The sequence below is a fragment of the Ciconia boyciana genome, chromosome 1 (genome assembly GCF_034638445.1).
Source record: "Ciconia boyciana chromosome 1, ASM3463844v1, whole genome shotgun sequence".
NCBI lineage: Eukaryota > Metazoa > Chordata > Aves > Ciconiiformes > Ciconiidae > Ciconia > Ciconia boyciana.
In genome coordinates, this window is record NC_132934.1 from 102414823 (window position 1) to 102428751 (window position 13929).

A 13929-nucleotide genomic window follows, 5' to 3' on the forward strand; every position below is an offset into this window, starting at 1 on the left:
CCACAGCCCTACATCTTGGAGAACCACCTTTTGACTGCGGCAGATGATGCATACAGTTCTGTCTCCGAATTGTTTATTGCTTAAATGGAAACCTTCAGGTTGCCAAACAGCTGTTGTAACTCAAAGCATCAGTGGTTCAGCCCATCTCACTATATACAGCGTACAGATTGCAAACTGGTCAGCACCTCCAGTCCTTTGGTGCACTGGGGGATTTCAGTGTTGCAAGGAGTCCATCAATAAGGCCTTATTTGGGCTGCCATGCATAATTGTTCCAAAATGCCTTTTACTTTCTGTAGAAGCCAGTACATTGTTACCAACACCTCAAAATGACAAAAATAAAATAGGTATTAAAAAGTTCTTCTGACGCAGCACATGCCAGGGGGTTTTCCTGTAAGGTGGCTTATTTGTAGCTAATGGTACCTTTCTTCAAAACCTGCTCTACTGATTGTCACAGGTAGCTGATAAGAAGCACTACCTTATCAGTGTACTCAGTATGCCACTAAATATTCATAGCAGAGTGAGGGGTAGCCAGAAGTTTTACAAGCAGGCATCATGTGTCTTACTAAATCCTCACTCCAGGAAGCCCCAGTTACCTCTGCTCTGGCAGCCTCCTGGGCTGACCTGCGACTCTGCCACATCTTCTACTGCCCCGCTCCTGGACTAGTGGGTTCCATGGCTGCAGCAGGGATCTGTAACTCACACGTTACACTGATTTACCCCCACCAGAGCAGGCTGGCAGGACTGCTGTGTTGCAGGAAGGGGTGTGAGGGGATGCTTCCAGGGGTTCGCAGCCATCTGAAGCCCCGCTGCCAACTTACCCAGAGTTGCATCTGACTTCCAAATTACAGAGAAGTCATCCAGAGAACAAAGTTCGTGATTTGATGTCTGTTCATTTAGTTAGTAGATGAAGTTCACTCTAGCATCAGTTAGCTCTTAATACTATGCAAATAAAATGTACTCTAAAGATCTGCATAACCAGTTAGGATGAGTTACTGCAGTCATACGTTCGTAACAGTTATTCAGGATGCATCTTGCCTTCAGGTAAGTGACAGCTATTGACTGACACCATGCAAAGACTAAGGAAACACTCATGAGTAAAAACCTCTGCAGGAAAAAAAAAAAAAAAAAAAATTATGCTACTGAGCCCCTGCCACGCTGCTCCTGACCAGTCAGCTAGGGAGAACTAAGCACTCACACCGGTACCTCACCTGTTTGTCTTTTTTTCAGGGACTCAGTACAGCGACCAAGGACACTTACGATGCTCTCCAGATGCAGCCTTTGCCTCCCCGCTAAGTGGGAGTCATGGAGGGGATGGGCAAGGGTGAGAGATGCCCACCTGCTTTGGGCAGGAGGGAAAGCCTTTCTCATCCAAAACAAGCACCGTGTATTTTCTCAGTGCAACAACCTACTCTGGTTGGTGCACAGAGGGAGTACGTCTGGACTTGGTCAGTCCCTTCCCTCTTGAATCGTGTAACTGCAAGCTTTAGCTATTAAAATGTACATATCTGTAAAGTTGTTTCCAATAATAGTAGTTATTAGGCTAATTTTTGTAAGATTTGTGTTGTGGGACCAGACCACACCTAGTAACACAGCTGTTTCCATAGCTCTTACTTGCCTTCCAGGGGTATCAAGACAGGTAATTATGGTTTCATTGCATTTAAATAACTTGTAAAGATAGGGCTGTAGTTATCTCCTGTACTATTTATCTTTAGACTATTTGACATAGGCCAGCTAAACTTTTTGCTTTAAATTTACCTTTTAAAACTGCTTCAGTGGGGGACGACTTTATTCTTTAATTGTAAAAAGTGATGTGATGTTACTGTAGTGAAGAACAGAGGCTGAACACCAGTATGAAGAAAATGAGCACTAAGCTCCAACAAAAGATCAAGCAATGGCATTGCTACTCATCCAGCACCTGGAGCTAAACAAGAGCCAGGTAACCAGCATAAGAGACTTCTCAGAAGGCAGAAGATACCCCTGTTACAATGAAAACAAGGAGACTGGACTCTCATAGACTAATACTGGAAAAGCCAGGAAAACTCACCCTGGAGAATCCCATTTGGCTGAAGGGTTTGGCTGAGCCTTCTGCCCCCTCACATTAGCAACACCTAAAACTGTCACTGCAGAACAGGCTCCCCTTGTAAGAGTTGGTACGGTAATTCTAATGTCAGAAACAGACCAAAACACTCATTTCTGGGCAAGAGAGACAGTACAAAAGCCAATGTAAATACAATTTCCAAACCAGTCTATCATCAGGTTACCTATAAAAGATGGTGCAGGTATCATTCCAAAGAGATACTGATTCAGTAACGTAATGCATTTTTGATGAATTAATAAAGTCAGCATCAAAGACCTGTGTGTGTGTGCGATGAACAGCTGTGGGAATGGTACAAGCTCATCAATTTACGCCCAGCAGCGTAATCTCCTTGGCAAGCTGAGGAGGATGGTATTCCGACAGGAGCTTCTAAACACATCCTGGGAGGTGGGATGGGATGTTGGAAAAATGCTGTGAGCTCGAGTATAAACGGGATACCTCCTGCTGCATCCTCAGTTTTGCCAGTGACTTGCAAGACTGTGCATTGAAGCCTGTAAGCAACTCAGCAAGGACAAAAACAGCCCAGGAAAATAAAGGGTATTTTAACTTGGGTCAGGAGCTGACCAGTTCATTCCACCAGTCCCAACAGAGGGAGCAGAGCTAAAGCAAGACTGTGGGAACAAGAGCTGCCTCTGTGGGCACTGCTGAGATGAGGTTACATGTTCATTTCTTAAGGGACTGGGTTAGCAGCGGAAAAACTTGCTGAAATTGCTGCTATGTGAACTACAAGGCTGTGCCTAACTTCTTAAGCAGTAAAACTGTATCTGCAGTAGGTGCTTGTAGCTTTTGAAAAATATTTCAAAGACACTAAATTAGTGCAAAAAAAAGTAAACTGAGACATCCCATGCATGGCGATGAATGTTTCTTGTAAAGAATTTCCTAGATCCCTTACTGTTCCTCTGCAATGCCAAGAAAAATCTGAGAGAACTGGATGATACATTGAACAGCTGAGCTGAAAACTACAGTAACACTGCTACTGCAAAGCACTCTTGTTCTTGATGCAAGAACAAAGAGTACTGAAAATATCTGTTTTAAAAAAAAAAAATTCATCATAACCATATTTGCAAGATGTAGAAGTCAAACGTTTCAGCAGTCATAAAATACCAACCAAAATACTAAACAATGGGGAAGAAATTCTTAGGAAAAATAATCACCTTTATGCTCTTTATATATAAATGGATCTTGATTTCAAAAAGCATCCAACGCTTGTTTCGGAGACACTCACCGTAGGTGTGAGCTGAGTCTTCTCTTTGTCTTCAGGAAGCAACTGAAGCTGTTTTTTCCTTTTAGGAGAGGAGTTGATAATACAGAAGTAGAACAAAAGCTTCAAGCGGAGTGCAAAAAGACCTGGGCTCTCCTCCATTTTGACAAGACAAAAAGCATGAACGCACAATCTCCTGGCCCAGTTTGATGCAGCAGGGGGAAAGGGAATTAGCCTTCCCCTGACACATTTAAAAAACTACAAACAAGTGCATACATGTTAAAACACTTGGAAAATGGTTTAATGATGTTTACAACAGAAATGAACTGTACAATTACAGTAAGTTTAATATATATAAAAAATTACAGCAGACAAATGCATCTACACAAAATCTACCTTTTCATTCTGATTTACTGTAATCTACACAATCTCTCAATGCCTACAGCTATCTGTAGGCAACCACTGGGAAAATAATAATAATAATATTAATAATAATAATAATAATAATAATAAGGACATCTTTAAAGAGACAGCATTTCGCCTTCCTCCTCACCCCTAGTGTGATCAGCAAGGTTTTGAAATGTGTGGGACTCTCACATTTCAGTCTCAAGAAAAGCTTGGGTTGCGTTTGGGTACGGGTACTCCCATATGGCCCTCGATTTCAAGTGTTCTGCTGACCTGAAGTGTATAAATGCAGTATATGAGGAAGGGCAAGAGAAAAAACCTCCCAGCCAGTGTAAGCAGGCAGTTGCACAGAGTAGTGGAGAAACAATTAAGACTGAAAATTTCTCTTAATTAATTAAAACAAAATTTAAGCTACTTCCTCTTTGGCCCATCCCTTAAAAACAGTGAAAACCCCTTTACACTGAGAAAGAACCTCAGGTCAATGGGGAAAAAAAAAGAACATGCTGTCTCTTTAAAAAGAAAGAAAGAATCCCAGTTGGGAGCGGCCGTCAGTGAAAATGCAATCCAAATTGGCGGTCTGGTGGAAATTCCTCATGGAATATTATGTACAGTTTAAAAACCCTTAGTTGTTTTTTTTTTTTATTTATGAACACCTAGGCAGTGAAAACTGTTATGTTAATACATACATAGACACACCCAAAACATACAAAAATACTATTATTTCAAACTACTAAGAATAGGACAAGTTCAGTTATCTCCATGCTATGACTTTAAGAGCATTACACTGAAACAAACAAGAATTTAAACGACAATTTTTTAATATCCCAGAAATATACCAAAATATACATCTAAGCTTTGGAATTACTGAGGTTAGACTAATGCAAGTGCTGGGTAATCGTACTTAATACACAAGTCTAAGGTTCTGCAGGAAAGAAATTATCTTTGGTATCTGCATCAGGCTAATAATATTAACATTTGGATTTTGCTTTGGGATAGAGCTTGTATGACCCTAGAACCAAACACCCCCCAATCAACTGAGATTAAAAAGATCCATGTAAAAAGTTCCTCCATTTGCAATCCCCCCCCCAAAAGTTAAAAAGTCACAGGCATCTACCTAGCATAAAAGGTTGAGAAATACAATGCATAGTTGCACAGTGGTGCTGCAAAAATAAAAGAAATCTAGAAAAAAGGAACTAGAGGAGAAACGAAAAGCTGCTTCTTCTTCTTTCAGGGATTTCTCACAACAGGACAGCCTCTTCCAAGCAGTGACGGGGGAGGGGGGAAGCTCAGAAGTGCACCTCAGCGTGTATTAATCAACATCACCCAGCCCCCAGAGGGTTAAAGCACCCAGCAGAGCAGCCAATCCTGCACCCAAGTCTTCAGCTCCTCAACCCACCTGCGAAGCCCCTGGCCGCCCCCTCCCAGCGCCTGCGCCCCGGATTTCGCCCGGGGGCGGCGAGTTTCTTCCCGGGGCGTTTCGGAGGCCCGGCCGGGGCAGCACCCCCTTGCCTGGGGCAGCCCCGGGGCCGGGGCCCGGGCTGGCCCCCCAGGCTGGCAGCTGGCGGAGACCCTCGCCCCGGCCAGGCCGGCCTCACAGGTGGGCTTGGTGCTGAAGATGCCCTTTGTCTTTGGTTTGTTTGTTTGTTTTGAGTTTATACAATCATTAGGAAATCTTTGGTTTTGGCTGGAAATTTTAAAAGAACAAAACAAAACAAAGAAACCGCCCCCTCCCGACTTATAGCAGCCACCGTGACCTGACAAAGCTTCTCTTTCCCATGGGGGTAGGGGAACTACATTCAAATAAAGATGGACCGGGTTAAGGATGCAGCTTCTGGCCAGGCTGGGGAGCAGGGAAGGGATACAGGATTGTCAAATAATAAAGAAGAAAATTAAATATTTGGAGATTTCTTTGTTTCTTTTTTTTTTTTTTTTTTGGTCATGTTAAAAAGCAAGTAGCACGTACGCAGCACTGGGCTGGGAGCGCCTCCAGGCCCTGGAGTTCAGCAGAGCCCCGGGGCAGCTGCCCCGGGGTGGGGAAAGGCAGCGGGCGGCCCTTTTCCGCGGAGAGTGGAGGGGAGGGGGTGGATATTCACAGACTAATCAAGAGGACCCCTTGTAACCAAAGGAAATAAGATAAGATTGCAATTTGCCCTCACTTTGCAGTAGCTTTTAAGCAGCGACATTCAGAGGCGTTAGGGGGTCACTCCCCAGGTTGCAGGTCACGGGGTGCTATAGGCCAGAGTTCAGCGTTAATCAAAGGAGGGAGGGCAGACTTGGCAACTCTGTAGGGTTTGGAGAAAGTTAAAGCAAGTTACTCAGTTACGAGTTAGAAATGAGGTATACGACAGCTCCTGTACCTGTGGCGGATAAACACCCCACACCTACTCACACCTAGCCTTAGATACTACCACAGAGGAAGGAAATGGAACAACGGCACTGGTGGGGACGAAGAAGCTACTGCCCGGGTCCTTCCCACAGACCACTGGCACGCCAGGCGCCCCATGGGGACCAGCGCTGCTCCAGACCTCTTCAAACCACCCGTGGGCGGCTCTGCAGCGATCCCTTCCCTTCTTCCCCGTCTGGCAGGGAGGCCCAGTCCAGCTCCCCGGGAACTCGCGGGGAGCGGCGTTGATCTCCAAGTCTTTTGCATTGTGTTTTCCCCTCGGACTCGCTCGGGTGCAGGGAGCACCAGGGTCACAGAGGCCGACACATGGAGAGTGAATGGGGGAAGAACTACAGGTTTTGTCTCAACTGCCTTGTTCTCAGGACACTGTCACGGGTGCTCTCGTTCCTAAATTGTTTCTCAAGGGGGTTGTGCGATCTCCACGATTTGCCCCTTGGCATGCCATTTCCAATGTCTTAGGATTCCTTCTGTTTAATAATTTCAGATTTCTATAGCACCGCAACATGCCGGCTTCGTCCGCACACAACGTTATCACATTCAGGGAATAGGGCTTAAGTAGGTGCTGCTACAAAATTCAGCAAAGGCAGTATGAATCCTGAAGTGGGGCCTACAACAGATAAGAGAATTTTGGGAGGAAAGGGGAAGCTAACTTGAGAAATTAAGTATCTTACGGTTTTATGTAAAGCTCTGCCGGAGAATATTCACCAGCAGACCGACACAGTTTTAAGACAGATCAGCATTTTGGTCTGAGCTACTTGACAATGTCCTGTTTGCTAGAGATGAAATAAGGCAGAGGGGGTATGTTCCAGTTCTGGGGCAGAGCCTCAGCAGCACTAAGGAACACCAAAGGGTATCATATTCCCTCGCCTCCCACAAGCTGTTTCATTTCCTTCCTCAGATTTGTTTTCCTTAAAGCACACCTTGTTTTCCACTTCTTTTGTTCCAAGTGCTCTTTTCTTTGAGAAGTCATTTCTTCAATATCCCTATTACCTATCTATAAATCTAACTAGCTCTTTGAAAAGTCACACAATATTAATACCACTTTTACATAATGTCAGAACAACAATTCTATTAGTAAAGCTTTCAGTGAAGTTCTGCAACCCGATTGGTGTCCGGAGGAAGAGTAGCTGGACAACCCACCTCTCCCCCTTCCTCCCTCCCTTTCTTCACAAGAGCTCACCAAGTTCACTGATAAAACAACTCAGCCCAATAGCACGATACATGAACATGTACAAGGCTACTTTGGGGAGCAAAGAAAGGAGTCTTCAAGGTCCCTCCCTTAAGAGAAAGACCATACGCAAAAGCTGTTGAACAGACTCTGTCCTTGGACTACACTGCTTCCACATTCGAAGGAAAGAAACAGTTTTCCCTGACTGTATCCCAACATCAGCCTAAGACCTGCAGCACTGGGCAAACCCCCCACACCGTTTGTCTTCACGGAGCCAAAGCAGCTCCATGCAGAAAAGGTGGGAGTGCCCACAAGAGATGAGGTCCTTACAGAAAGGGACACTGACCCAAAGCTCAAAAAACCCCACCCAGCTTTTCCTCTTACCCGCTCTGAGAACAGCAGAGCTGACAACTTATCAGTGCCTTTGGTTCCCTACAAGGCCACTGGGAATTCTCCCACCCCAGTGGAGTTGAGCTCCTTTAGAAACCCACCTCTCCCGATCACCACCACAGCCAGGCGCACACGCTTGCGCACACACGCACTTGCACACACACCCATGCACACCCCTCCCCTCTTCCCCCACTCCATCGGCCTTGAAGGGAAATGAGAAGGGAGCCTTGGGGTCCAGCTGGAGGGGGCTGCAACACCCTCCCAAGGCAATAACCATGCGCTCTTCTGCTACTCCCACTGCAACACCAAGACATATGCCAGGAGAACAACCCACTCCCTCGCCAACAAGCCCTCAAAGCTCCTCTCCCACGACTGTCTCACAGTATTTCAACCCTTTCAGGCATACCAGCCAGGTGTTAGGAGTAGGTTAGCTTTCACTTCTCAGTTTGGTTTTTTCTTTCATAGTTTTTGGTCTAGACAGGATTAGCATTGCTATTAGAAAAGGAAGTGTTTAAAAAGTTTTCCACCTATTATCAAGCACTACAAGCCCTACATTCAGTAACAAGACAAGGGGGATAAAAGGAACCTGTTTCACTTTTGCTCTCCCAGATAGATTAAGATGCGACAACCATTCTTCTCCCTCCCCGAAGTTAAACACAACGGACCCAGTTCAGCTCTGGAGCAACTCAACTAACTGAAACGGATTTACACCACCTAGGTTGATTCTAACCCAGTACAGCCATCTTCTTTCCCCCGAGCCTCCCAGATACGCGTTGCCTCATCTTTACATCCCAGCGAAGGGCAAGGAAAGGCCAAGAGGGAGGGAAGTGTGCGCACACTCGAAAGGACCCTGAACAGCAACCCAATCAGTAACCTGCATGCCACCACGTGCTGTGCTGCAGATTAGACCACAGATAAACCAACCAAACAACAATCCCAAACCCAGGAGCGACAAAATGTTTCCTTTGGCAAGACAGATACAAGGAAAAAAATTCATGAGCAAACATTTTCCTTCTAACACAGTCAACCCCCTTCTCTGCCCCCAACATCCACCCACCCCCACCCAACCCTATAAAGTTGCAACCTATAAACAGGATCTCAAATACATACAGCATAATCATGTTTATCAATCATAATAAACATCAGTTCAACTAAACTCTACAGCTAGAATTATCTCCACTATTTATAAAGTTTGCTTTTCTCTTCTGATTTTTTCAGTTTAAAACCAGTTCTGCGACAATGCTAAGCTATGCTGAGGTATTTTATGAAGGTGCCAGAAGCCAGCTGCTACCCACAAGTATTGTTCTCAGAGCTGTATGGTGCTACCTTTTGCTGAGGGAAGACGGGGGAAGGAAGAAGGAGGGAGAGGGGAGGAGGGAGGGGGCCCAGATTATTCCAGTTATGGATGGTTCTTAGCAGGGTATTGCAGATGGAGCTAAAAGCAGCCCCGAGACAAAGCCCAGAAGTTGCTTTGGTTTTACAAATTTGGTCAGAAAAGAAGTACCTAGTATGTTCCACATCCTGAACTTATTTGTCTACTCAACTAAAAGGTGTCTTTTCCCTTCTCCCACAGTTAAATTATTTGTAGTTCCAGTGCAAGCTTCCAAACACCCTTCTAACAGCATCCCACGGGGGTAAAAGCTCAGAGCATGTACCCACTAAGAGTGTCCCAGGAGAAGTGGCAGACAGATCCGATTAAGATAGATAAGCTGAAAAAAGATCAAGTTCTTTTTGATGCGTTACTCTGTGTGTTTGTCTGTGAAGATATGCAAGTACAGGAATTGCCTCTTTCCATCGTCCCAAAACCACTGAAACTACTTGCACTGACATACAGGGAACCAGGTACCGTTCAGGTCACAGAACAAAAGATATGAACATTTTAAGAAATTGCAAACCATGAGTCAATAACTTCACAACAAAGCCTCCTCAGCAGCAACAGGAGTGCGATTTAATGTCTGAAAGGAGCAGAACCCCTGCCAGGTATGTATCTTGAATTCTGTATTGCTATAGTATTTTGGAAAGGGAGGGACAAGTAAAAAGAGGTATTGGTTGCAAAAACATAAAGGAATTTGAGCTGGCTACGTGAGGTCTGACAACCATAAACCCAGTGGGAGGCAGTGGGTTAGCTTACTCCTTTGGTAACACTCCACCCTAGGCAACAGTCAAGTGTACATCCAACAGGTATACCCAGGCCCTGTGGATAAACATCATTTAACTGTTTCAGGCAGAACAGGAATAGTGACTCTTAATAAAGTTAACATGGCAATAAACTGATCTACATTTTAAACTTCTGGTTAAAACCACATATCATTGAAAGTTTGGACCAGACACACTATTTCATCTGTCCCAAAACACTCTAATGACCATGAGAAACTACTTGTCTCTCTAAGATCATTTTGTAAAGTAATTTTTTATCTAAGAAAATATCAATTGATATTTAAGGTAAATCAGATGTTGTTTTGGTTTAGTATCTGTGGTACGGTTCCAGCTGTAACAGGTGTTCTGCTCCATTTATAACAAAGAAAGAGGGAATTTCTGTTTTGAAGAATGTTGCTCTGCAGGAATGCGCAGAGCTAACGAACTAATACTGCTGTCTCCTTCAGTAACTCAACTGCAGAAACGTGTGATGAGCCAAAGAACACCGCAAGGCTTACAGAAGTGACATTTAAACATCAGAACGAACCAAAACATTAGGTTATAGTTCCAAGAAAAGTAAAAGAAATAAATTTTCTATTATTCACACAATCATTGGCACGGATGCACATGGAGAATTTTCTCAAACATATTTTGGTAACAGCCATTCTCTTATTGCCTCCTGAGCAAAACTGGTTATTTCTATGCCTTTTTTTTTTTTTTTTTTTAAAGGAATTAATTATCCTAAAAGTTTTTGGCAAGATACCAAAAGATCAGAAGTATAAAATTTTTGTCTACATTTAATGCTCACTGTAAAATATGTAAAATTAAAGTAAGAAAAGGGGTAAAAGTAGAGTCAGTGGATTGCTCTTGCTCAAATGAAAAGCTATCATACTATTAGAGAACGTTTGTTCTCCTGTGTTAAGATCAGCACATAGCTTCTTTGCTCAGTATTGCATCTCCCTGATTAACCTAAAAGGAGAAAAAAATAACAAGCTGTAACTCCAAATACATCAGGAACTATACTGTTTTCACAGAAAATCTTTGTCAGCCTGTTCATTTAAAGATAAAATTCAAACCTGAAGCTTCTGATGTCCTAAAAGGTCTATAATTCAAGCCAACAGAATATATGTCTTCCTCTTAATGTTCTGGCAGTTTAGTTTTCTCCTACAACATAACCTCACTAGCACTCAAACAAAACTACTGAGCAACAGCAGCAGCACATTCCGACATGAAGATCCAACTAACTTTAAAGTGTGTTCTCCTTGCTGGTTCAGCCAAGCACAGATTTGCCATTCATGGTAAAGTGACTTTTCAATTCAATTTAACTTGCATTTTGACAACTATTTATTGAAGCAGAGGATCTTAAGAGGTAGCAGAACAATGATGTGTCATGTCAAGTTACCCAAAGAAAAATGAAAAACTGAAGTAACACTAGCCTATGGGCTGGAAAAAAAACCCCAACTCTTAAAAATCAGGTACTTGTGCATGTAACAAGCATGGTATCACCCCAAAAATGTTTTGAGTGCATGCACATACACACCACCTCAGAGCAATATGATAAAATGTACTTAGACTAACACACACTGCACACTAACTCAGAAACAAAATAAATCCTCTTAAGGAGATTTAAATAGACAGATCTGACTCTTGTAAGCAGCCATATCTGTGTGTAGGTTCTATGAGCTGTTCATGATTCATTCTACGATGCCTACAGAAAGTGCGTTCTGAGTAGATCAAGTGTGCTAAAGCCAAGCTGGAACACATTTTCGTAACATCAGAAAGAATTTCATCGCCAGCCTACAACACCTCATCCTGAAGCCATTTTCTAAATTGTTCTTCTAGACCTTCAGGGCATATCTGTATTTGTGTGTCTGTAAATCTCTTGCTTTTTGAGCTAACTGTCCTTGGACATAATGAGAGAGTTTTTCACCTTCTCTTTTCCTGCATATGTCCTCTGGCATCCTTGCAACTATGAAAAGCAACCCACACATCTTTAAATACAGAGACATGGAGCTCTGAAAAAGAGATGCTATTATCCTTTTCTAACATGCCATGAAATTCCTTCCGGTCCTGGCTGACAAATCAATACAGGAGAAAATGTACCAGCATACAGCTAGAAGACTGTCTAGGAATGATCATTTGCACAGAAAATCTTCCCCTAGAAAGCACAGTAAGGATTTAAGACTGTGAGCAAAGAACAGAAAATCATCTCCATTCACTGTATGAACCCACTGACACTGGAATCAGAGATGTAACTTTGTGTCATTGGAGGAAAAAAAACAAATTTGTCTGCTAAATAAATGTCCTGGGTCTGTCAGCAAGTTTGTGACAATGCATGTCCCAGTGTCTACTGGGACAATAATTCGCCATTTTCAACACTCATGAACTCAGACCATGATCATATTTACTAGGTCTGCATACAATTGTTATTGTCTCTTTTCAGATGCATCAATTTCTGCTGTCAGCATGATTATGATTTAAAAAAGAAACTTCTGCTAAGTTCTAGTACATGATCTCATATTCCTTTCATGCTCTGAAGGAGCGTATGCACTCTAACTAGGCAGATGTACACCCGCTGCCAATCTGGTTTCTGCTTTTCACCTAAACACTGGAGGTAGCCAGCATCCATGAGACAAAACACTGCTAGGGATGAAAAGCAGACTCTAGGAGTGACAGACAGTCATTGGGATGTTTTAGGACAATGAATCAGAGCACACTGGTGACAGACACCATGGGATATGTGCTGTTTGGGTATTATGCCAGCTTCCGCAAGCAAAACCAAGCCCTTTCTAGATATGTGGCTACTCTGAGTTTCCAGTTTCTCTCAGAAAAATACTTGCTAAGAAATTCCCTGGAATCTGGGCCCCAGAGAAGGTGATGGGGTAGAGAGGAGGAGGGTAAGGGGGTATAAGGTGCTCACACCAAAGCCATGTGACCAATGCAAAGGTAGTCAGGAAAAAAAGCAGATTTTTATAATAAATAAACCATCCAAGCTGCATTAGTGTTCCAGATATGTACTTAACAAGACCCTCTCCCAACCACAAACGAGCAAGAATGGGACATGAAAACTCATTCAGACAGCTAATGGCACAGTCTTTGAACTGTGGAGAGAGGATTTTACTCTGATTTAAGGCCCACCTTTCTTTGTGTTTCCTAGATGTACGCAAGGACCATGCCCCCCCACCCCACCACAAAACCCTTAGGGAGTAGAGGATACATCGGAGAAAAGACCGGTAGTATCCCCCCTTTAACAAAAAAAGCTTCCTGATAAATCGTATTTTTGCACAGGCGCGAAAGTAAGCGGGAACTTTCAGAGTCAGCAATGAACGTTACAGCTGCAGTTTTCCCCATCCTCTTACTTCACTGAACACAAGTCCCAGGGACTTGCATTCCTTTGGTAGAAACTGTAGTCCATGCTATGGCCTCCAGACCAACATAGTGGGTACCAGCATCTCCTCTTCCACTTCTTCCCTACCTCCCTGAAGCTCACCCAGCTATACCTTCTACTGCTCTGAAGCTATTACTGTGGGCCGATTCCATTTCTACAGTATTATTCATAGCCCTAAAAGTCTCCTGCACAGCCTGAAGTCATAGAGACACATCAAAAATAGATTTATCCATACTGGTGGGATGAGGGTGGGACCTGTTGGATTAACAATCCCCTGACATTGCCATTCTATTTACACATCAAACAAAAGAAAAAATTAAGATCAAGTTAAGAGTCTGCCCCAAGGATAACACAAATTACCAACCAAAAAAAAAAAGATTAAAAACAAGCAGCAACTTTTATATAAAATTAATAAAAACAAAAGACAAATGAAAAAGAAATTGTCAGTAGCATCTATCGCCTCTCTGCATCTGAACTGCACTTATACAAACTAGTCCATTAGTACAGCAGCTTGCTAGAAATTGACTTTGGTTCAAGCTTAGTTTTAAAAAAATAAAACATAAAAAAATCAAAAACACATTAGAAACGGTGGACGGACATTTGTTAGTTTCCCTGCTTGCAGTTCACTAGTTTTGAAGTTTTAGGGATAAATGGTTTAAATATTCAGTAAAACAGGAAGGTGGAGAGTTAGAGATGAACAGAGCAAAAACATGGTGGTGGAGGGAGAGATAAGGGGTTCTGC

At 43.2% G+C, this 13929-nt stretch overlaps 1 protein-coding gene across 4 annotated transcripts in view; it reads left to right on the forward strand.

Annotated features, from left to right (window-relative positions):
* Window positions 1-2853, forward strand: part of CD247 (CD247 molecule) — a 58703-nt gene extending 55850 nt beyond the window's left edge. For 2 of the 4 annotated variants that reach the window (XM_072885523.1, XM_072885533.1), the window contains exon 9: window positions 1228-2851. In XM_072885523.1, the coding sequence (XP_072741624.1) occupies window positions 1228-1293 (66 nt within the window). In that variant the 3' untranslated portion in view covers window positions 1294-2851. Of the gene's footprint in view, window positions 1-1227 lie in introns of all 4 variants that reach the window. The other 2 variants (XM_072885542.1, XM_072885552.1) reach the window with 2 other exon arrangements.
* The last annotated feature ends 11076 nt before the right edge of the window (window positions 2854-13929 follow it).